Source organism: Lepidothrix coronata, unplaced genomic scaffold (genome assembly GCF_001604755.1).
Source record: "Lepidothrix coronata isolate B3197 unplaced genomic scaffold, Lepidothrix_coronata-1.0 Scaffold121, whole genome shotgun sequence".
NCBI lineage: Eukaryota > Metazoa > Chordata > Aves > Passeriformes > Pipridae > Lepidothrix > Lepidothrix coronata.
The window spans coordinates 2,174,943-2,200,145 of NW_016690301.1; the positions used below are offsets into that span (position 1 = coordinate 2,174,943).

General features: G+C 40.2%; 1 protein-coding gene across 1 annotated transcript in view; it reads right to left on the reverse strand.

Annotated features, from left to right (window-relative positions):
• Window positions 1–25,203, reverse strand: part of SLIT3 (slit guidance ligand 3) — a 480,366-nt gene that overhangs the window by 233,101 nt on the left and 222,062 nt on the right. Inside the window, exon 5 of the mRNA XM_017825656.1 lies at window positions 4,968–5,039. Coding sequence (XP_017681145.1) covers window positions 4,968–5,039 — 72 coding nt within the window. The remainder of the gene's footprint in view (window positions 1–4,967; window positions 5,040–25,203) is intronic.

Genomic DNA, 25,203 nt, shown 5'->3' on the forward strand with positions numbered 1-25,203 from the left:
ACTGCATATTTATGTAGGGCAAATAACTCACAATCACTTGCTTTCTGCTGGTGAAACAGCTACACACAAATCAACCATTATTTTCTTGGATTTATTTGTTATTTTAATTTGACAGGTATGTTTAGTTATTTCTATGGCTGAATGGCAAAAATTACAAATATGCTCTGCAGTGCTGGTTGTGATGGATTAAAAAAAAAAAAAATTCCACAGGAACGTTTCTATATTTTGTGTAGGTGAATGTCAAATAACTCTAAATGTAAAGAGCAAGTTCAGCTTTTTCCAAAACCTGAATGTGCAATCTAGATGTTTAATTTTTGTAAAAGTCACATGGATCGATGCTAATAGTAGATGCATGCAGAAAAAGTAAGAGTACCTTCCAGGAAAAGCCATTTAACAAATAAGGAACTGAAACTAATAGGTACAACAATATTTTACAGTACTCAGAGAGCTCTGATTTTTCACACTGCATAGGTAATGTAGCCACTAGGAAAATAAATGTGTACTGACTTGCAGAAGTGTTAAACGTTACATATGTGCTGATGCATTCCTGCATTTTTTTTAAAAAAATAAATCTCAATGCTTCATTTCTTCCTCCAAAAGCACCTTTAGGGCTATCAAGAAGGATATTACCCTCAATTTGCTAAGTGGCCCCAGGATACCAGGAAAGCAGCTTGCAGGTCTAGTGATATGAGCTATTATCTCATGTGTGCCTGGGAAATATTTAGACAGAAATGCAATGAGCCTACATTATCATGACAGATGAACCTCTGAGTTTGTGGTATTCTGAATCCCAGTGCTAAAGTATCCTATAGCCAAAGCCTACAAGAGATAAAAGGCAGAAGCTGAACAGGTACAGAAGTGAGTTCTGGTGAATCAAGAACAAGAAATGGCAGCAAATGCTCGCAGAAGAAGCAATGAGTGTGTCATTCCATGTGGCTCCAGTGGGGTTCAAACAGGGTGGTTGCTCAGCCAGGTTGGCTCCCCCTCTGCTCTGCTGCTGCCATTCTCCTCACATATCTGTGCTGCATATTCCTCTTTCCTTTGCCATGAATCATTTCACTTCCTTGCCTGGGACAGATTTTGTAGACTCACAGAATGGTTTGGGTTGGAAGGAACATAGAGCTCATCCAGTTCCACCCCCTGCCATGGGCAGGGACACCTTCCACTAGCCCAGGTTGCTCCAAGCCCTGTCCAACCTGGCCTTGGACACTTCCAGGGATGGGGCAGCCACAGCTTCTGTGGTCAACCTGTGCCAGGGCCTCCCCACCCTCACAGGGAAGGATTCCTTCCTAATATCAAGCTCTGTATATTCCTGTTCTGGGTGCCTGGCTGCCCTCAGTAAGGTAGGCTGTGCAGGCTTATTCAACAGCACCTACAGGAATGCCTCACCAGAGGAGCACTCACCTGAATGCCAAGATGTGATTCAAGCAGGAGAAACGTGCAGAAATCCAAGAACCAGCTCCATATATTTTTATGATGAAAGGCCATGGCTGACAGTGCTGAGATAGCCCAAAGCTCAAAGAGACCCAAACCCATATACTTTAATTCTTGAAATAAATGTGCTTACTTGGGGCTAGAATCCTGCAAGAAACATTTCCTGTCCTCTAAGTAATAAGGAACAGAAATTGAATACAGGTGCACTCTGCAGGCTGGCCCTCTCTTGCCCTTTCTTGTTCAGCTCTTAGGACCACTGAGCAGCATTTATGCATCTACTCTACAGTATGTTCAAAGTGTCAGCTTTTGCCAAATTATCATATAAATTCACTACTGGTAATGGACATTATGTGCTCATGACTCTTTCTGAAAGCTTTATAATTATTTCTGTATTTCAATTAGGAATGGACTTACTAATTTATTCTTTGTCTGCAGATTCTTCTTTTGATTTTGTACTCAAACAGCAGAAAACACTTCATATGAAAATCATTCAGACAACAAAATTTCCCCCACTTGGGAGTTTGAAAACCTCCAGTCTCTGCTTTGGCTTCATTTTGTGCAAAAACAGTGGCTTTCCTGACATTTAAAAGCTCTTCTTTAGCACAGCCCTTATCCAAGCCCATTTTCTTGGGCTCACTGCTCTGCTAAAAGAATGACAAAAGATACAAAGCTTTTACCATTTAAAGAGAAAGAAAAGGTGAAAAATATCTTGAAACATTGCTTTTTATAATACTTTTTTTTCCTCCCTATCATCTTAACATTTACTTTTTTTAAATGACAAAAATCATACTGGCACCAAGCCAGTTCTGCAGCCCCGGTGCTCAGGGCCATCACCAAAGACTCTCAGTGTTTTGCACACACAGCAGCACCTCTGCCCTTAAATTCACCAAACAGATTTTTTTACACCGGAGTGTTCCAGCTGGACACAGCCTGTGACTTTGTGTCACTTCTGACCACGCTGAGACAGGGTAATTCTCACAGGGTTTCCAAATGGCACCCACTGTAATTTATATTGAGCCCTCAGGCCGAGTATTTCGGAGCTTGTATCCAAAAGGAATTCATGCCCTGGCTTAGTCTATTGCATCAACTCTACATTCTTTCCTGAGGGAAGCTTTCCAAGCTGCTGTTAAAGGCTGCATTAATCTCGAGACTTTCATCTGCTCTAGCACTTGCTGTGTCCCTTTTATAATATCTACAAAGTTATTATTTTTGCCACGACATCGGGACACTTTTTGTAGGACCTGGAAGAATCTGAGGTCATGTTAGATGTCAAGCCACGAAAACAGAGACTGTTCCATGCCAGCCTTTCCCTATATGAATTTTAAATATAAATTGGAAAGGGTTGGGGAGCGTGGGAGAATGTGTAGCTTTATTTCTTACGTCTCAGAGTCTCCAAGATCCCTCACAAACACGCTTTATAGGGTGGGAGAACTCTGAGACAGTACAATAAATCAGCAGAGCTATAACCATAGAAACAGGCAACCCTGCTGCTCTCCCTTTAGTGTGTACGTGGCAGAGGCACCAGGCATGAGCAGTGCAGGTGTTGCAACAGCTGGATGGCACCAAAAGGCAAAAGAGGCTCATTCTCCTCCTCCGTTGGCGTGGTCATCCCTGGGACTCAAGAGGGAGAGGCTTGGTTGCCAAGTCTAGACTTCGAATGGCAATTGGCATGTTAAAGCCACTGCTTAAAGTTTTAAGAGCTTTAAATATTAAATTGGTTCAACTCGCATCACACCCTTACAGTTATTGCTGTAGAAATTTTAATGTGTTTCCAGCAGCAAGTTGGCTCAAGAGTTTGCCATGTTTCTCTCAGCAGCTCACAGGCCACCAGTCTGTGTCTGGAAACAAGAGTCACCTGCTCTAATGAACCACCCTGGGTACACGACTCACACAGTTATTACCAAAAAAGAATGTCTACAGATATATGAGGGAAAAGTCTGCTCCTCCTGCTATTTATCTAAACAATCAGTGCTCGTGGCTCACATCAGCAATCTGTCAGACTACTGAGCTTTGTGCTCCTGCTGAGCCAGAGGCTGGACTAGATGACCTCCAGAGGTCACTCCAAACCAGAATTATTTTATGATTCTGTGATAAACTCAGTACTCATCGGAGACAGAAACAGTAGCTACAGGGAAGTATTTCTGATACTGTGTCTTTTACAGCAAAATAATAGATACTGCCTAACTTGACAGTCACAATTTGTTGTTGAAGTTTTAAATCCTGACATTTATAGAGCTCCTGTAAGCACTCGAGCCAGTCATCCCTTGATATCAGCTCAGGGAAAGGAGAAAAACCCTGGCTCCTTCTGCACTGAGAGTGGGTGCATAAATCAAAGCACCTGTGATTGTTGTGACAGCTTGGCAGAGGTGAACTAAACTCTGAATGCAAACTTTGCTATTTTAAATGAATTCAGACAACTAACAATGAATTATAGCTGGGAAAGTTAGATTTTCTGAGACAAAAGACCATCTATTGTTCCTCTAGATCACACAATGTAAGTAAAGCTCATGCTAACATGGCAAAAAAGCCACTCTTCTGTCTAAAATACACAAAATTTTTCCTCATATAAACGATATTCTTCGTATTTTCCTGCGTCTTGAAAACTAGACCTGCTCACACAGGTCCTCTGATGCTCCTCCACTGAAGAGGAACATCAGAGTAAGTGGCTTCTCAAGATGTGTTTTCTCATGCTGATATTCAGGTAAAAAGGCCTCTTGTTACGAGAAAAGCTAAAGTCACAGTTGAATATCCACAAAGTGAGTGACAAACCAGTGAAGAAGCAGAGGCTCAGTGTGCTGAATGGCTGCAGAAACAGCTGTGTTATATCATGTCTACAAGTGTTCATGTTCTGTACATCCCAAAGCCTCCAAAGGCATCTGCACAGCGCTCAGAAAAAACAGAACACAGGTATGTTGCAAGACTTTGTACAAAAGGGCTTCGTTTTAGATCTCCTTTAGCTGATTCTTCTACTAAACAAATGTTTCAGAAAGCAGTTAGGACAGCCTAGCTTCATCAGCACCAACGATAAACTCCTCTTTTCTCTCTTTAATGGCTTTTACAAATTATTTTAACATTCAATACCAACTGTCAAAGCACGCACAGTTAACTGCCCACAGTATTTATTATTTTTTTTAATTTTCTGATGTTTGTACTCAACCACTGTGTGCCACATTTTGTCATATTTATTGCCCACACCAGTGGTGGAACAGAAGATTTATTCTAAGTGAAACATTTCAATTCCATCCCTGAACTCTAACAGTACTTCTCCTATGTATATCTTTCTTCAGGGCAATACTGCAGGAATGGGTAAAGCATTTAAGAACACTTTTTTTCCTTTGCTCAAAACTTCCCCAGGGGTGTTCACAGTGTGGACCAAAGTAGCCTGTGAGGCCCCTGACAAAAAGCTGCAGGCTCTGCAGGTCCCTTTGGTGTTGCACAGAGCTAAACAAATGGTAGCCAAACACATAATAACAGCCAGATGTAACCCAGGGAGAGTGGTTTTCACCACAAATATTAATGAAGTTGTCACTTACAAGTTCTTCACATCGATGATTCCTCGAAAGGCTTTTCTAGGGATTCCTTTTATCTGGTTTTCACTCAGGTCCCTGAATAAGGGAAGAGGGAAAAAAAATACACTGTATTAACACAGAGAACACATTTCTCAAATCTACATGAGATAATGGAACATCCATGTGCTTGGAAAAGTAGATGTTTCTGGATTTGATACACCACATGATGTTTTCAATTTTCTTTCACTCCTCTAGAGGTCTGTGGAATGAGCTGAAATGACTTCACAACAAAACCCACCAGAATTCGTGATACCAGTGACAGAACTTCCAGAAAACATGTGGTCATGACACTGGCACAATGCAGGATTTGCTGTCAGAGTACCTGCAGCCAATCCTTGTGCCTTGGAATTGCAACCCTGTAGTGCAAATGAAATTTTCTCAGCATGCTCCAGTTGGTTTACTGACTGCAAAAATACTTGGCTACCCCTGCTCAGATTACAGTCTCTTATTTGAAATTAATATTCAGGAAAAACATGACAATCATTCTCTTGTAAGCTTTGTAAATTCACAGTGAAAAGATGTTAATCCACCACATTAACAACCCCACTGCATTGTGCATCAATGGCAACAACTGAATTTTTAACCTTGCTTAAAAAAAACCCAACAAAAACCAAATAACCAGCAGCAAGTCAAAAAGCCTTTCTAGTACTAAAACATTACAAATGTTTCCATTTAAATCCTCATTGTGAGTTCAGGTTACAGCTTCCTGTCACCCAACCTGCATTCAGGTGCTTTTCCCCTTTTTGCACCATAAGTATTTGCAAATCTGCAACCCTCCAGCAGTGCAGGTGGAGGCAGGAAGGAGGGCATCAGGAATGGGAGGGAGATGGACACAAACCCAGAAAGCTGGGATGTTTTCATGCTAAGGAAGAGCAGCACTCACCCTGATTTCCTTGCTGGTGCCCTGTCAGCAGGGAGGAGAGGGAGGAACTTCAGCCTGGTTTAGGTTACAAAGTCAGGGGTAAGAGAGTAGTGTAAGAAGGGGACAGGAAGGCAGATGAGTGGGAAAGAAAAATATAAGAAATGAGCAAATGGAAGGCAGGGATGGCTGGACAAAAGGACAAAGAAAGGTGATACTGCAGCCCAGGGAATTACACAGGGCATCGTTTGGGGTGACTGTGTCCCGGCGGTACACAAGCCCAGCGTTTTGCCCCCTTTTCAGAAAGAAACTTTGGATTTCTAATAACTATTAAGAGGGAATGGCAGGAATCTGTACTCACCCCCAGACACTCTTTTCTGTAAGTACATTTAGTGTTGCAGCAAGCTCCCTTTCTAGCCTCCCCCAAATTGGTTTTATCAAATGAGAGGCCAGAAATCAGAGCCTGTCACAAAAGCCCACATTGACACTGCGGGTCAAGATGTGTCACGCAGGCCTTTCTTCTGCTTTCCATCAGGCAGATAAGAAAAAAAGGGGACTATGTCCTTGTCATGGGACTAATTCAATTTATACCAGTCATGCAGTCTACACCAAATTCTCAAAGTAGCCACAATTGTCCATTCAGACTATCACAAACAAAAATGTGCTGCTGGATACAAGTCCCTTTTTCAAGTCAGATTAAAATTCTTTGTGACCTTCACAATTTGTTTAACACTGATCCACACTCTGACCTCTCCTTCACCTCCCCTTTATTTTGCCAGCAACAAAATATTAGTTCTTTTAAAGACAGACCTTCAACCCAGACAAATGATCTGGCAACCCAGAGAAAGGAAAGGGTACTTCAGACCCAGAAGAAGGAAGTCTTATGCTGAAGACCGATTTCATGACAGGGAGTCGCTTTGGTGTGACAGTGAGGCACAGCAGAGCCACAGCCAATGGGAAAAGCATGACAAAATGGCTTAGGAAGGCAAAAATTAGTCAGATCTGAAAGGAAGACGCACGCAAAGCAGAACAAAAAGGGCTTGAAGAAGTAGAACTGTGTGGTCAAAGAAAACCACACCAAATCCGCCAGCGTCTCAAGTTGCATTTGTCTGGCATTTTATTGTGCATTATTTCAAATCATGTTTAAAAATAAGTTAGGTTTAAAAGTTGTTTTTTCTAGCATTACTGTGTTCTAAAAGGGCTAATTTATGTTTTTGCTTCCTGCTTTTCCTTTATGCTCAACTCTCAACCTGCAGTCAGCAAAACCAGGGGACTGTAGGAAGTTCATCCATTTCCTACGAAAACCATTCTTGTAAACTGTATTATTTTCATTTTCTATTAGGCACTCTCCTCTAGGTACCAGTACTGCATAAATCTCTCTAGTGGGCTGAAGAACTGCCAGCCTTGCATGGCCCTAATGACACAGCATGGAGGAAAAGTCACCAATGCATATTTGGTTTTCTTTAACTGCCTTCTCACAATTATAATCATCCCATTCTGAAGAGGCCAGGAAAAGTGTTTCTCTCTGCTTCCTGACACTGTGCCAAACCTTTGTTAAGCATCTTTCATAAGCAAGCAAACCCCAACCAGACTCAGCCTGGGCACTTCCCAAAATTTGCCCCGAGAAAGCAGAAGGCTGTTAACAAGCAACTTGTCTACTGAGTTTACCTTAAATTTCCAGCTTTTCACTCCCTACAGGCAAAATGAGAAGCTCACACTGACAGCATGTAAAATAAATATTAGTTATTCATAGTAACTGCAGAAAACCAGGTGAACAGAGGTGAGGCTAAAACAAAACCCTTAAAAAAAGGAAAAATATTGCAGTATTCAAGAAAAAATGAACAAATCTGAAGAAAAATAAATTATGATTGCTAATACATTTCCTATTTCTTAGGCAGAAGCTTCAAACTGCCAAACTCTGTAATGGAAGGCAAGTGCAATGCATGGGTACATGACATATCCTAAGGAGGAAATCTGAAGAATGCCAGCTTTAAAGAAGAAAAGACTTCCAAAAATCCCCCCCTAACATGCAGTGTTAGCTGACCAAAAGCACTTGACCTAAGGACAAACTAAAATGTGCCAGTCCATCAGCATCACCCTCCTTCACAAAGGTTCCTCTGTGGAGAAAGCAGTGAGCCCAGCACAAAGGAAACACCTTCATGATAAAACAGACACATTGAGAGAAGTGAATGTTTTGAGATTAAATTATTCTTCCTGTTATTTCGATAAATATGGGCAAATTTCATCCAGTTTAATCCGCAGGCAGAGCACACTGCACAGAGATCCAGCAACCAGCCACTGCCTCAGCACAGTGCAGTGACCCCCTGGCTCCCTCATCCAGGTTTCTGATGGAAACACTCTTGGAAAGGCCTGGGCAGCGATCCCAGAGGAACCAGAGAGGGGAACAGCACAGCAGGCAACAGTACTGGACACGTTCAACCAAGAGCTCCCCCAGCCAGCACTGTGTGCTGAACCCCCAAAGGAAGCAACATTCTGCTTTCTGAGATGGAGAAATGGAGCCACGGGGATATTAAAGAGCTTGGACTTCGAGGCTGCACAATCAGAGCTGTGGGATCTAACAAAACCCAGCAGCTGTGGCTCACGTGCCCTCCCAGCACGGCAGACCACACGTTAGTCCAACCCAGCCTCGAACAGGAGTTGGCACAAGTCAGTACTTTTTCTTTTTTTTTAGTTTTTATTTTAATTTTGCTAAAATGCTTTGGACGCAGATTAACTCCCTCTGCAAGTCTAATATTGTTTTCCTGATCTTCAAATGTGCATTGAAAGAGCCTTACTGATAAAAGGATTGCAAAAGGAGGGAAAAAAAAAGCACCCAAAAGTGCTGACGTTTCCTAAGTGCCTCTGCAGTCTTTGCCGTAGTGCTGGTTTTAGCTTCCTGCTTTAACACTGCCTATTGCATCCCAAGTGAAAATGCAACTCACTAACAGAGCAATAAAATACATTAAGACCCTTTTTTTATTATTTCGCCCGTGACAGAACATAAATCAGTTAATTGGAACACAGACCCTACGAACATTCATAAAATTAGTGTCTTCATTTGAACTACAGATTTAAAACATTAAAACAGCTACTTTGATACAACCTGCAAAGCTCCAGTGGTGCTGGAAATACCATAGATTATATGAAAATCAAGAAATCAGCAGTGATAACATTATGCTGAGTCTTATGCTTAATCTTGCATATGCTTGTCTCCCCTTTCAAATACAAACAAAAAACCCCCATTCTTTGAGCACTGACAAATTATTTTCCCGATCTTGTTTGACACAGAGATTCTAAAATTTTAAAAGACTGTTTTTGCACAACTGCCTGAAAACCAGCTCAAGAAGTATTTACTGTGGTTGAACACTACTCTTTAATTATTTCTCCCGCCCAAATGGGCTAACAGAGATCACACTGCAGTGTTATCCCATAAAGAACTAGGCTTGCCTTTAATGTCTAAAGAGTTTAGTACAAAGACTTAAAGAACAGTCCCCAAGAGCACATGCTTCACAACCCAGTATGTATCTTTGCCAGTATGTTACTGCATGTTGATTCCATAACAGAACTGCAAACTCACAGAGTTAACCATTAACACATGGAACCAATGGTTTAGCTAAAATGAAGGACAAATCCAGAATAACTAATCTGATTCCTTCAAAGTACCTTTTAGCTTGTCCACCATTCTATTGCTTTTTGCAATAAGAAAGAAGAGCTCACACACAACTCTCTGTAGCAGTTGATACAAAACCAGAAGGCCAACACTGCTTGATTTGATGGTATATGGGGCTTGAGGGTGCAAGATTGTTTCCCATCAACTCTTCCTGACAAAATAACTGGGAAAATTAATGAGGTTTGCTTGCTTTGCAAAATAAAACCAATGAAAGGTATGAATGCTGACTTTAAGAAGTGCCAACTGACACCAATGCTAAGAAATCAGCCCTGTGCCCACTAACTTCAGCCACAGAATGTGCAGCTGAGAGAAATGAGAATTAATTCATCCATGTTGGTAGCTTGTTTACATTCTTCCACCAAATAGGATTTCTGGGTTTAAAACATTTCAGTCTCATCCCGTGATTAAAATAAAATAAAATAAAATAAAAAATAAAATAAAATAAAATATAGAATAAAATAAAATGTTTCAGAGGTTTTGTGCACTTAAGTTCATTGACTGTTCTTCAACCCAACTTTTCTTTACAACTGGACTAAAACCAGACTGAACTACTCCACTAAGGGTCACATACTTAACACAATCTGGTCACTGCAATTTGTCTCATTAGAATTAGTTTTAATTTGTACAACATGTTACACATAAACTCTATCCTACAATGTTTTACTGAATTAAGTAACACAATTAAGGAGCTAAAGAGTAACAGATGGGGAAAATTAGAGAGTATAATCCAAAGATAATAGGTATCTCTAAGTAACACATAATAAAAGATAAGCAAGTCAATGAAGTGAGGAATGATACAGCTCAGCTTTTTCATAGAGCAAGAGCTGGAGGGAAAGTAATTCCTACAATCAAAGAGACAGGGCAAAGGAATCAATGCTGGAGGAAGAGTCTACAAGAGAAAAAAGGGTAACGTGAAGGGGTAAAAAGACCAAGGGAATCCGCAGGGGAAAAAAAAAAGAAGTTTACTCCATTATATCTATAACAATTCCAGCACAGAATATTAATATTCATGATGTGTTTTTCTTTTAACCAAATGCTTGGCACTCCCAAGGAAGCTTTTTGTCTTGCAGAGCTTCTATTACAACGCACAACAACTTGCAGTGCCTCAGACCTTGCTTAACCTCAAGCACGGCACAGGCAGCATCACTGCACCAGCAGCACAAGGGCTGCAGCACAGATCCCCTTCCAAGGGCTGGGATTCCTTCTTGCCCATCAATCCAACGCTGGGAGCAACATGGCAGTTGATCTGGTCACATCTCCCAGGCAGCTCCAGCCCCTGTCCTCAGGGAGCAGAAGGATGCAGATCTGTCTCTGCTGCAAGGAGGGTGTGCTTACCCAGGCTGCTGTGCCTTAAAGGCATGGTAAGACTGAGCCAAGAGAGTAAGGACCCTGCTTGAGGTGTGTGAGAAATGCATCTGGAGCTACAGCACCAGCACACACAAGCTCAAGGATGCAGATGTTGAAATCAGGTGAAAACAGGCTCTGGAAATATTTCCACCATGTTTGTTTTTTTTTTGTACCACATTGAGCTACCATTTCATTTACAGCAAAGAACAAAAGAAGGATTTTTCCTGCTCTGCCAAAATTGCATGTCAGCTTTTGAATTATTTTTTGTTTTACCTAAAACTAATATTGAACATTTTCAACAACTAAATGTTATTCTTACCTAGGAGTTATTGTCCTAGTATTTCCAAAACTCGTCAGTATTAAATTTTCCCTGTCATCCAAATGGATTAACAAATAACTGAGTTAGCTGCTGAGGACAATTTAGAAACTTTGAGCCTTGTAAATATGCAAGGTAAGTTCGAGATATTTATCAACTTCCAGGTGGGAAATGCATTGCCCAAATCAGCTCACTCCAACAGTAATTAGAACAAGCTGTGGTAAGGCTGACACTCATCAGCACCTCTGTCCTCAGGAGGGCTTTATGCCCTCAGTGAAGCAATGGCTTTGCTCTTTCTGGAGGTTCAGTGTAAAAAATGGTATTTACTGTAAAGCAGCACTTCCAGCTCTCTGTCTGAAGGAAAAATGGATAAGTGTTGTTGCCCATGGGCTACAAGGCAAGAGCTTAAGAACAACAGGATTGTAGAGCATTACTCTGTGGAAACTTGGCATCACTGCTGATTTTTTTAAAAGGAAAAAAATTTCTTCCTACTCCTACTGCACTAAGAGTGAAGATGGTGACAGGCTCTGAGTTCTGCAAAACAAGAGCAGGTCCTGGGGATGTTGTGCGCCCTGAACAAAGCAAGGTGGTTGTGTTTTTGCTAAACACGATACAGCTGGCTATCAACCCGTGCTCTAGGAGGCTGTTGGGAAAACTCCAGTCTTGTTTTGTTTGTTTTGAGGAGGGAATTTAGCTCAAAAATTCCAATTAAGCCAGTCCTCGCTGCTTTCACACAGTCACGCACTACTGCACAAGCACTACTGCTGAGCTTCCAGAAGATAAACACCACGATTCCTTTGCTGATCCAGTTTCAGTGTGAGGTGAGAGATGTTAACTCTATACTTCTGCACCTCACCATTTACCCAAAGCTTCACGTGGCCTAATTAACCCCAGTCACACACACATGCTTTTGTCGGGAAGAACAGGACACCGAGCAGAGCCTGAGCTCCTGGGGAGGAGCGTTCACAAAGCAATCAAGGAGGAAAAAGATCTGAGCAACAGATAATTATTTTAGCATCGTCTTCCACCTTCTCCAAGGACAAACTGAAACCCATCTGTTAATAAAGACACTTTAAGGGACCTGACCTGCACGGATTTTTTACAGATTCATGACTTCTGTCCTGACACAACTGCAGGGATGGCACAGCACATGCTCAAGTCTTTTAAATGTTTGAAAGAACAGAGGATACACGTTTGTGCACACTTCATTAGAGGTTTTTAAAATTCTTGGTTGCTTCAAAAAAAACAACCAAACAACAAAACCCCCTCTGTTTCACTGAATTAGACACAGTGTTACATTTGTCTATCGATGTACCCAAGGAAAATAGAAAAAAATTACATCTATCATAACATCTCTAGGAAGATTAGTAAATATTTTTATATGATTTTAAGTGAACTGTAAAACTAATCTGTGCCAATGCCCAAATCAAAGGCATGTTTATGACTTTTACAGTTCTTCCTCCCTCCTCCTGCCATTTCCAAAATGCCAAGCAAATAGTGATCAGACAGCATTTAGGAGACTCTGATTTTATAACCACCCATCGTGAGTTTTCATTTTAGAAAGCAGCATCTGTTTTGTCTTCTGGAACACAGGCAGTGAAAGTGAAATTCGTCCTCCCAAGTCTTCATACTCAACTTTGAATATGTCAGGGAGAAGGAACAGGAGAGTAACAGCCAGTGGGTTCAGGAGAAACCCTTGAAGAGAAGCAGCCTACTAGAAATAAGATAAGGCTTCTGACTAACAAATGATAAGAAGACTGTTTATTAATGTTAATACTTTCTGAAGTGGAAATGGAGCTATATGGAGACTCCGCTATTTTAACCTAATTTAAAAAAACCAAACTGGTTTTATACTGTTGACCTGTTTTCTGGTTTATACCTTTGTCTGTTGATCTGTACTGGAAAGAAATGCTGTGCATTTGCAAATTCTAAACAACACTAGGCAATAGTACCCTCCTCTCATCTCCACAAAGCAAAACTGAGCCCCTGGTTATGCCCTGCTTGAGCACTAAGCTAAAAGATATTTGCAGTTTATTGTACATAATTTATTATATATTTTTGACATATGATGAGCTCTTATTTTAGAAGATAAACGTGTGAATTCATAAAGTATAAAACATGAGCTAATAACCTGCACCATCACTGGATAACTGATCAACACCTGGAGCAAGGCTCTCTTTTGAATGATCTTTCCTGACCTAACCCTGCCTTTGTTAACGATGAATATTTTTATAGTAAAGAATTTTTTGCACTTTACTGACATATTCAAAAAAAAATCTCCCTGACCATTACATTTTTGTGTAACTAACCATCACAGTGTAGAATTAAAATGATAATCATAACAGTGTTTATTTAATTCGGGCTATGATCCTGTACTTTAGCTAAGAAAATAAGACAGTTTTCACAGGAGCAAGTAGCAACTGCACATGCAAAAACCTAGGCTTTATTTTTAACAATGTTAAAGAGGCCATTTATTTAATTTGTTTGCGTGATCACCGTAGACATTTCTGTGGCTGTATAAAAAAATAATAAACATTTTAGAGAATCCATGGATACTAAAACCAACTACAGTGACATTCAATTTATTCCAGTGAGGTAAAAAGTTATTTGAATCCCCTGCAGTGAGAAGAACAGTTCACAGCTCAGGCCTGGTTATCAAGGGGGTGTTATTCTGTTCAGTGGTAAAAAGTGCCCCAGTATAAAAGAGGCACATCAGTGCTTTAGCTGTAATACAAGTTTTAAAAATAAATTATAATATTGCAGTGGTATTCAGCAGACTGTACTCCATGAACAACTACTGAAGCCCCAGAAAAAGGACAAAAGAGTTCTATGCACCCTGTCCCTTCTTTCTTTTATAACATTTTAGCTTCTTTCTTTCTTCCTCAGCTTCACCTTTATATATCTTTCCTGCTATGGATCATTTAGTCCCTGAAAGTCCCTGTGAAACGCTGCAGCAGAAGATACACTTCAGATGGGTTTGCAGCCTTAATTCATTTTTCTATGAGGATATGACATCCAGATTTATTAGACCAAGATGTAATACCACAAAGTGGTTAACTCTGTTGGGGATGCAACTCTATTGCAAGATGCAACTGTTTAAGCAACACCAGCTTCTCCATTTTACAGTAGGATCCACAAAGCCACAAGCTATCCAAGGATTTCTGAGCAGGTCACCCTGACCATTACAGCTGCATGAGTCCTCCACAAACCTCATTCCCCTACTTTATCCACACTTATAAGAAAGATTCACTGAAACATAACCTGATAATTTCTTTTTTTCAATGACTATCCACTCAAGAATCCCACTCCATGCACAGAAAGTTTATCATTCCATAGTGCTGTGATTTAGAAAAGGGCATTTAAATAGAATATAAGTATTTTAAATACAGAAAATGAAATTAAAGTGCACTAGTAGAACAAAGGTGCTAACATGACACAGATCTAAGCCAAAATTACCTTTCAGCTAATGAATTTATCCTCCAAAAAAGAAGCTATACTTGTAATCATGCCACTCATCCTACTGAGGGTTTTCTTACGTTAATGTTTTGGTAGATCATCCACCAAGGACCTGAACTTTTATTGAAAACTCAGCTAAAATGAAGACAACTCCCAAGAATTAAGACTGTCCCTAGGACTTCATTGCCACCCACAAACCAGCCTGGCCTGAACAAGTCACAAGTCCCTGAAGCCAATAAAACACTGTATAATGAAAACCTCCAGATCCTGCTTGGAAAACAAATTCACCTTTTATCCCCAAACACCCAAAACACTCATAGGGAGACCTGAGTGAATGGTTTACGGTAACTCTCAGAGACTCTTGCGGCACATTTTGAGCTTTATTCCCAAAATGCCAAGGAAACAAGGGCACTGCTCTGATTCATCAGCAAATGCGCTGCTCCAGCGATCCACGGCAGGATTTATTTGCATAAAGCCACTTCCAGAAATGAGCTCGGCTTTCCTCCGGCTCCCTGTCAAGCATGATGCTGAATTTCAGATTGACAATGTCAGCTTGGAAAATTAAATCAAATTAAATGTAAAAAAGCTGACCAGGGAGAGGGAGGAGTGCCTCCTGCCCAACAGACCCCAAGGGAAGCAGCAAAAAGTCTACACGTCGCTGTTTCATTGTTGAGGCACTCTCAAATCAAAGAACATCAAATTCCAGAGTGATTTGATTTCATCACTGCTGGGAATGATGATGACTTTCTCTGAAGTCCACTGCAGTTATCTGAGTCTCCTGGAGAAACTCTGTCCGACAGTAACGCTTGACTTATTATCCCAGAAGTTTTTTCAATTTATGACACCTCTTTAAGCAAGCTTTTGAAAAAACAATTAGCTAAGGGGGTGTCGTGTGTCATATGACACGAACACTTCTATCTTATCAAAAAAGGAAATTTAACTTCATTATAAGACTTGGAAAGTTTACATTCTGATATTAGTTATTCACATCATTACTTCCAGATGTCAAATAGAAAACCAACAATCAAGAGACTAAAACTTAAGAGCCAGTCAAAAAACACGCAAGAATTTCTGCATCACAGTTCCATACACAAAGGTTTTTGTTAGGTTCCAGAAAGGAATTCATGGTGGAATCTGTTTTTATCCCAGCTCAGATGCAATCGCTTTCCCTTTCTCTGAACAGTTAATTTCTGGAAAGACAACTCTATGTCTAACACAGAAAGTGGTTTTCTAACTCAAGCTATCCCACCCTTTTAAATCATGATATAGATTATATACAACTATAACACATATGGTTCCAATGCTGTTTCTAGTTTGCACTCTTTGTTCAGTCTTTCTAAATCACAGAACATAAGAATGATATAAAAGAAGAAAGGCAAAACAAATACTAAATGGTAGGGTTGGGATGCATTACCAACACTTTACCAAACACAGTAATACAACAGAAGTACAGTTTTACATATATTAAACATTTTCAACTTTCAGATGTAACATTCATGCTTTGATTAGTAATATTAAACAAGAGGCAAAGTTTATTTCTTCATATATGAAGCATATTTGGAAGTATTAAAAACACTATACATGTGTCTTCTTTAGAAGGTTCTACATTAATGCAAAAATAGGAATTAAACCAAGTATTTTCAGTAAATGCTGACAAAAGCTACTGGAAGACAAAATTCACTGTAAGACAAAGGAGATTATTCCTTCAGCTGTTCTCCTGTGCCTGGTAATTAGAAACATTTCAACCAAGTCAAAATCACACATTACAGGAAAATGTCACTGTCCTGTTCCTGCAGCAGCCCAGAAGCACCACTACTGACTATTTTAATAAATTCTGTACATTATTCCATACGCTGCCTCCCCCTGGGTTCACAGGCTGATTTTGTCCCTTTGTATGGTGGGTGGTGTCTGTCACACAGAGGTCAGCAAAGACTCTCACAGAAACCTTCCACTGAGCCACTGACCCCAGGCTGCGGTCATGGGACATTCAGCAATCACTGTGTGCTCAGCAAGGACCCAGCAAGGGCCCAGCCCAGCACATCTGGGATTTTAAAGAGAAGGGAATGCCCAAGGGAATGTGCTCTTCTTCTCTCTGTTTTAACTCACTGCCTTTAAACCAACCCCAGGACCTGTGAGAGGGGAGCAGGAAGGAGCCCAGTGCCAGCCAGCAACGCCTGCGAGCAGGAATTCAAGAATTGAGGGCTCTGGCACAGGAGCACTTGCCTCTGCACCAGAGGTGTCAGTGTTTTCAGCAATGTCACAGTGCCCCTGACTAAAGAGATGGGAGCATATTTACACAGAAGTAGTTCTAAACTGACTGAACAAACTATTAATATTGAATTAAGATTTTCTTTGCCTTGCAAGCGTCTCCTTTGATTATCAAAGCCAGGCATTCTTTTAAAGATGCAGTATTATTTAAAAACACACTTTATTTTTTGCTCTACTGTGCTGAAGCCTTAAAATGCAGATGAAAGGTAGGATGAAGCAGTATCAGTGGACTGCAATGGTACCTGAGGGAACTTGCTTCCTTCAAAGGCCATCTGCCCGTTATAGAAATAGCACAATGCCACAGGGACAGCAGGGTTTGCTTATCAGAGCAAAATAGTGACATGGATCTGGGACTGAGACTTGGGACTACATTTCTAACAGGGGGAGGTTTCCACAGTGGTCAAAAGTCACTCACTCATGTAGAAATCTCTCAGCCAGCTCTGTCTGAGGAGACAGAGCTCCCGGGGGTGGCTGCAGCTGGGAAGGGCTGAAGGAGAGCTGTGCTTTGGGCTGAGATGTGGAACACACGAGAGCTGGACACACTCATCAGTGGCACTCTGATTTTAAAGGTAATGTTTAAAATGTCTCTGTGGGTGACCTATGATCCTTTACTGACACTGATAAACCCTAACTGGGCAAGTGTCTCACACTCCTTTCTCTGCCAGTGAGGGAACAATTCAGGCAACAGGGAAAACACCCACTTGAGTGTGTTCAGTCCTAATCCAGAAGAAAGGATTTCTGATGTGCCTGTAAGAATGAAGTCACAGAAACCAAACAGATCCAAGGTTTTTTGTTTGCTGGTTTTTCTCTAACTGGATAAGCAAATCCTGCCTGCCCAGGGTGCTCAGAAGATTCCTGCCCTGGGAGTTCCTGTGCATCCCACACTCCTACACCGCAAGCATCTTTGCTACCATAACATCAAATTTCAGAGCACACAGTTAATGTCCAAATGGCAGAGTATATTGATTCTCTGCCCATCCCCTAGTATCTTAAGTTTACCCAGAAGACTATTTTATTTAATTAACTTGGTGCTTTATTAATATAAATATTCCACTATTGATCATAAGAGAAGCTGACGCATGTTTGAGTCAGGCATACATCACATCCACTTAATGGAGCTCCACTTAGGAGAGTAGTTGGCTCTAAATCAAGGTAAATGGCAGCAAGTGCTCCTTTGGGATGACAGGGCTTAGCTGAATCTATAACATTTTTACGGAGCTGGTTTTTTTAAAAGCAGAAAACGTATGGAAATTAGATATGAAAATGGTCTCTCCTTGCACGTATCAATTAAGCATGTCAATACCTTAATTAAATTGCTCAACTTAATGAGATTTATACCAATGAATATGTTTTATAGTTATAATAGCTTTTTTGGCTACTGTTCAAGATGTCAAATAAATTGTGAAAAGAGGATTAAAAAAGTAGTAATTGACATTCTGAACTGAAGCCAGTATTTTTTCCCCTCATTTTTTCCCTTCATTCATGTGATTTTGGAGAACATATAAATAAAGTAATGAACCTTGTAATAGCTTTGCTTTTAAAAATGTCTTTCTTTCCCAGTTCTAATCCTTCTTATCAAGTTCTCTAAGTGGCACACCATTTGAATTAAGAAGCACTTCAACCTAAATGATTATAGGGCTTTTTCCCCTTTGAGGCTCACTATGATGCCTTTCCTCCAAGTGAAAAGGAAGCAAAACTTTTCTCTCCAGACATGCAATTACTATAAAGACTTCTCAATCAGACTGCAATAGTATAATGCCTTGAAGAGCAAGGATCTTACCCCACAAGCACAGGGACTTCTACTCCCAGCCTGGAGTGGTTCCAATTTTGAATCCACCATTTCTTGGGTTAGAGAGCAGCACTGGATGCTGCATTTCCTGGCATCATTCCTGGCTCCATCCTAAATGTACTTCTGCAACCTTGACAAAGCCATCAGCTGGCTCAGTCCTCTTGCATATGAGAGCTGGACTTCAGTGATCCCTGGGGGTCCCTTCCAACTCAGGATATTTTATGACAAGGAACCTGTGCCTTCACAGGTGAGAAATACCTGCCTCCCATGTACAAATGAGTGTGTCTTCTCCACTGAGAAAGTGTTACAGAAGTGCTGCCACTGCTACAGATCCCCCCAGCAGGACTGCAGGTGACCAGACAACACAAAGGACCTTTTCCCCTGCCAAAAACAGGCTAAGGGAAAAGTTCTGTTCACATGGGATTTTCTATCGCTGCCTGGTAACGAATACAGGAAAAGCAAAAACTATTCCAAGGGAGCTTAAAGTACAAAAACTCTAAGTATAATAAGAGCATTTATTATTCCTTCATCTTTCCTTTCAGCTGAACAGCTTATTGAATTTTATTACAAAAATAATACCCAGCTCAAGCTTTTGCATAACTTGAATTTCAGGTTCTTATATTTTACATTCGAGCTTCACATCAAGGAGATTTTGCCTGTAAATACTTTAACAACGTATTTATTTTAGTCATTGTATGAACTGTATTGAGTTTTGTAAAAAAACTCTTACTGAACTGTAATTAAAAGCCAAATATGACTTGGCAGTGGTCATTCAGAACTAAGAAATGTAGCAGCTACATGCTTTTTCCCGTTAACCAATGTCTTACTTCTGGTCAGCTTCTCCAGACTTTCTCCACTCCAAAGTTACCAACAGTATTTTAAATTATACACTTGGACCACAGTAAGAGACAAGCATTGTGCTTTGACTTTATTTCTCATCCTTATTAAATGTTTCTCTGCAATGCCAATCTAATTTTTCTCCTTTATCAAAACATTAAATCGATTTCTTTTGCTGAATTCCACGGCAGCATCCTCTGTGACAGTGAAGGATAAACTCCAAGATATAAAGCAGTTTGTTAGGTTAAAAAAAAATAATCTTAAGAACAATGGTTGAAATGTCAGGAAAGAAGAGAAGGAATAATTTGTATCAGCCTCATCCTACCTCACTCCACTATTCTTACAAATATTTAAGATCTGAACTGTTTTCAGTTGGTTAACTTAAGTGCAATTTGCTTTATTTAAAGCAGTGTTTTTCATGTATTGAAGTACTGTAATTTAAATAAAATAGAAAATAATTTCTCATTTGATTAGAGTACCCACTCTTTTCTTCATATAGGTCAACTCCAACCAATTGCTTTCTGTTGAAATGGCATTGTTCTGCTTAGAGCACTCAGTTATAGCCTGGGATGTACATCCTGAACATCTCAGCAAACCATTCCAGTGGAGTTTCTCATCCCTATACTATGGTAATCAACAGGGAAGGCTAAAAAAAATACTGAATGCTGGTTTATTACACATTCCTAAATTTATACCTGATAAACTACATTGCAGGAAAAAACAACCCACTGCAACCAGCTGATGGCCTAAAGGAGATGTTATAAACCAAAAAAGTCAAAGGTTTGCCACTTGATTTATCTGCTGTGACCCCTCCACCAGCAGAGTCCCTTCCTTACAGCGCGTGTGTGACCGTGGCTGGTCTGCACCCCTTTTACACCTGAGCATAAATCAGAGACAGGGAGCTGGGCTATGGAATAATAATGTCTTACCCTGCTGCTTATTGGAGGGGTGGCTCTGCTTTCTCTGCAGCTGAAGAGCAGCTCTGGGATACTGCTCTTGCCTAGTTAAATGCAGAATCTGACAGATGAGCAAAGTGTCATCAGGTTTGCCAAGAGCAGCAACAGTTCCTGTGCCGTGCTCTTGCTGCAGGTTTTGCCTGGGCAATGAAGAAAATGGCACCACTCTCACATAATATTTCTACATAATGCAATTCATCCTTAATAAAGAAGTCCATCCTTTTCTTTAATGGTTGACTTTAAGCCCCAACATACTATTTTAAATACTGCTTCCAAACCTCAGGCCATAATGACCATGTTCTTTTCTCAATGTTCATATTGCTTTTTTTCCCCTCCTTTTTCTGCACTGATGGCATTAGATTGGTTTGTTATCTCATGGTACATTCTCAAAATATGTCCCCTTCTTCATTTATGCCTAAATTTCATTCTCACAGTCATTCCTCAAACTGCAGGTACAAGGGTAATATTTTTAACTTAAATAAAAACTATTAAACGTTGACTTTTGACGTTACTTAAGCCTAAACTTCAGTTCTTATAAAAATGGCTGACAGATGTGACATCTCAATACCTTGCTATTACAGACAGCAGTATCTACATGATTATCAGAACTTACTTTAAGTCTTAGCTTTCCTAGGGAATGTCAGAACCCAAGAAACAAAATATAAAAAATTGCCAGGTTATATGTTACTTTTTAACAGGCATTTATTTCCCAGGTTTTTCATCCACTAAAAATGAAAAGCAGCAGTAGTTTCAGCTCTAGCAATACTGCAAAGAGAAGCTGAACCCCCTGGCAATTACTGAAGTGTTGCACATTTATGAATAACAGGGGGATTTCACTGGTTATGAGAGAATAAATTTAATTTTTCTTCATGGTACGTGCTCTAAACCAACCACAAAAGTTTGTTATAAAATGTGCTGTGTTCTTCTTGGAAAAGGATGCACAGAGAGGCACATGTATTCAAAGAAAAGAAAAGCATCTAATCAAAAGACCTTATGCAGAACCAGACCATCAGTCATCCTTAACAGGGAAGTCAAATTAGGCTATTTAAATGTTTGACTGATTACAGGTAATCGTTTGAGACAAAAAGATTGTTTTTTCCTCGGTGTTAACGAGACTGAAGATTTGGGCAGCTGACTCCAAATCACAGAAACTGCAGAATCAAAGCTGGAATGCCCTAATGAGCAGATTTTCCCTCAATACTGAAGAATTTTTTCAGGATTTTTTTTTTCTTTTTAATAAAAAATAAGTTACAGGGTTTTCTTTTGACAACTCAGAATGAAACTCAGCTACTTAGATGCTCTCATGTTTTATGCCAGTACCTCAAAGGAGTATTGTCTTAAAATGACAAATTGTAGGAAAACCAGTTTTGCTGTAACACCACAACCCACAGTCCTGCAGAAGCACCAGAAAACATTTTCTGGGGAAGTTCTTCCAGTCCTTCGATGCCTCACATCACTCTAACTCGAAACTGCAAGCGTCAGCAACGTACTTTTAAAAAAAAAGACAAAGCTTATCCTCCTCTGTTAAAAGATATCTTCAAAAAGAAAATGATGCTCTGTTTGCAAGTGCCTCCCTGGGTCTCCCTGGCCTCCCAGAGCACCACCACTCCCAGCACGCCCCAGCTGCTGCAGGACACTGGAATTCAGGCCTCAGAGTGGAACACTTCACTTTTATAAACACAGAACACAGTTAATTTGACTTTAAAACCGGGCTTACAACCCTTTCCAAAAGAAATAACTGCTCTTCAAATAAAGCAGGACTACTGCTTTAATTAGTTGTTACTCTAAGTTTTACAAGATGAAGAGGTGTATTTTGCTTAAATGCCAAATTATTATTGAAAACATGCGTGTCAAGGGTGAATAATTAGAGAATATGTATCCTGTGAATGTATTTATATTTAAAATAATAATGATGTTTCTTCAAATCTGTGTCATTATACAGAAAACAAGGTCACAGTAATAAACAGGTTTTTAACATGTAAAAACTTTCACTTAAGTTCTAAAATAGAAAACATTACAAATATTGAATAAAACCAAGAAATATTTCTAAGGTGAAATTGATACTAAGTACTTTATTTTTAATCAAATCAGCTAAGATTAAGTGAGCCAAGGATGCACACAGTCAATGTCTGCAGGATGAGGGATTGACTTCATGTTTACTGATATAGAAAGGAAGCAGATTACCCAGTGAGCTCCACCTTCCTGGGGGGTCTGCTCCCAGAAAATGCCAGAGTTTCTCCACCTGTAACACGGTTACAACTCTTGCCTACCTGTGCCAAAGCCAAACCCACCCTGCCTTACATCCCAACACCAGCACAGCACAGCACATCCAACCTGGGACAGCATTTATCCTCCACTTCAAATGGAAACTTTTAGGATTGGATCCAGAGTCAGAAGTGCAATCCCAGTCCTGCCCAGCTTGCATTCCAGCAGTTTATATCAGGGAACCTTAAAATTCAACACGTCGGTTTTTTTCAACGTGCAATAAAGAAGTTAGAAAACACTAAGCAGAGACATCTCGTGGTTACCAGAGTCCTGTTTTCAGATACTCCTGGTTATGAGCCAAAAAGGGTTCCTTAGATGCCTTCAGCAGGCCTAAATTAAAAAAGGTTCAGCTCCTTCCATGAAAGATGTTAAAAAAAGAGCAACTAATTAAAGCAAGGTCTTTGTAGCAGCTTGACCTGCCACGTTCCAGGTCAGCAGGGAAGAAGGGGTCAGACTTTGCACTTCTGTCTGTCTGCTCACACTTTCTTTAGGGCTTCTAAATGAACCAAGGCTAAAGCAGGTGAACATGTTTGAAGGGCAAGGTCAGAGCACTCCAAACCCCCATGTGCTCCTGTGTAAAGGAGGTTTTTTAAGCTCCTGAACTTTGCTGCCTCACGGACAGCCCCGGCTCAGGCACCTCACTCAGCTCCACTGCTGCCAACAGTCACTTGGAGCAGGAATCCCACCATTCCAGGAATGCTACAAAGGCTCCAAAAGAACGAGGAAATGATCCCTGTGCTGCAGGAAAAGGTCTCTCTGGTGGTAGCTGCAGGAGAACAGACCACAGGTGAAGTTTGCTGCTTGGGTGGTGGCAGCTTTTCTTTTCTCTCCCTCTTTTGTTTTGAAAGGGAAAACACGAGTCTGCAGGGGGTTCACAACTGCTTTTTCAGCTTGGCATGATGACAAAGGTTGGCAAGCCTCATTTCCAAAGGCAAACTTTCTTTTCTCAGGGAAATGAATGATTTTCAGGTGACTTTACATTTGAAAGTAAGATTTATCCAATATGACCTTTAAAGCCTCCATCCTTTTGCCAACACTGCCACGGCTCAATGAAATCTCAGTGGTCAACTTTTATTGTTTTTATTTGCAGCCTATCCTATTAAGAAAACAATGTACTTTCTAAAGCCTGAATGCCTACTATCTTTGTGGTTTTAATCTGCTGACACTGTCAATTTTTTGGGTCTTCTAGTGATTTATCAAAAAAATTATTGTTTCATTCTAAACAACTTACACAGCAAGGATGGAAAGGAGGGCAAGAATAATCCATGGTTTTGGGCGACTCTTAGGAATAAATAGTATTTTAGGCTAAACAAATTTTTGCTGAAGTATTTTCTCTGGGCAAATATTATCCAAGTGCAGACAGAAGAGACAAGCAATTAATAAAAGTCACTCATAAGAAACTTGTAACTTCATTTGTTCTCCATAATTCAAGGGCAGCTTACATTTCATACTTAAGTTAGGTCCTTATATCCTTTCAAGGAAGATTATACTGAGGTGTTCTCTAATCAATATTCTCTGAAGTACATGCAGCTATGTATGTACATATTTTAGTAAACTGAAATTAAATAAGTGAAATTTCATGTTCTGGGACATATGGAAAATATTTTATTATGAGAAACCAACAAGAACAAAAACAGCACACCATGCCCTACACACACACAAAACTTCTGACACGAATAATAAATTAATGGAAATAGGGAAGAAAATTAAGAGAACTAAAAAGTATCTCAGATTGAATCAAATTATGATAATAAGGAGTGGAATATTTTATTTTCAATGACTATTATCATAGATTGATTGTCTGCAGGCTAGAATATGTTTAATTTTTTTTTTCTTTTGTGCTTTCATCATATATGAACCAGCCCAATCACTGCCAATAATTTTAACTTAAGACATTGGGACTTGGAAACTAAACAATGCCATGAGGCTGAGGAAGTCACAGAATGAAGAAGCTGATTTCATTGACTTCTAAAGTGCTCTGGTCTCTAACCAGACTCACGTCCCACCACAGAGGAACAAGAACAATAATTGTGAGAGGCACAGGGATGACTCTCAGTCCCATCCCACACACTCAGACAGTATCTATGTACTTCTCTCTGGTCACCTTTCCCTGCTTCCATCTCTTGAATATTTCTTTATCTTTGAGTTTTGCCAGGATCTCCTTGTTCCTCCTTGCCACCTTTGCTTGAATTCCTGCTCATTGGGGTGGACTAGTTGAGCTCAGAGATGGTGTCCCTGCCCATGGGAGGGGAGTAGGAACTGAATGATCTTTAAAGTCCCCTCCAACCCAAACCATTATGTGATTCTGTGGTAATCTATTAACCTACACATTGTGCTTCTGGTACAGTGAATGTCACTCAGAGCTGGTTTGAAACTTTCTGATTAACTGGAGTTTAAAACATTTTCATGTAAGGGCACTCTAGAAACACTATTTTGT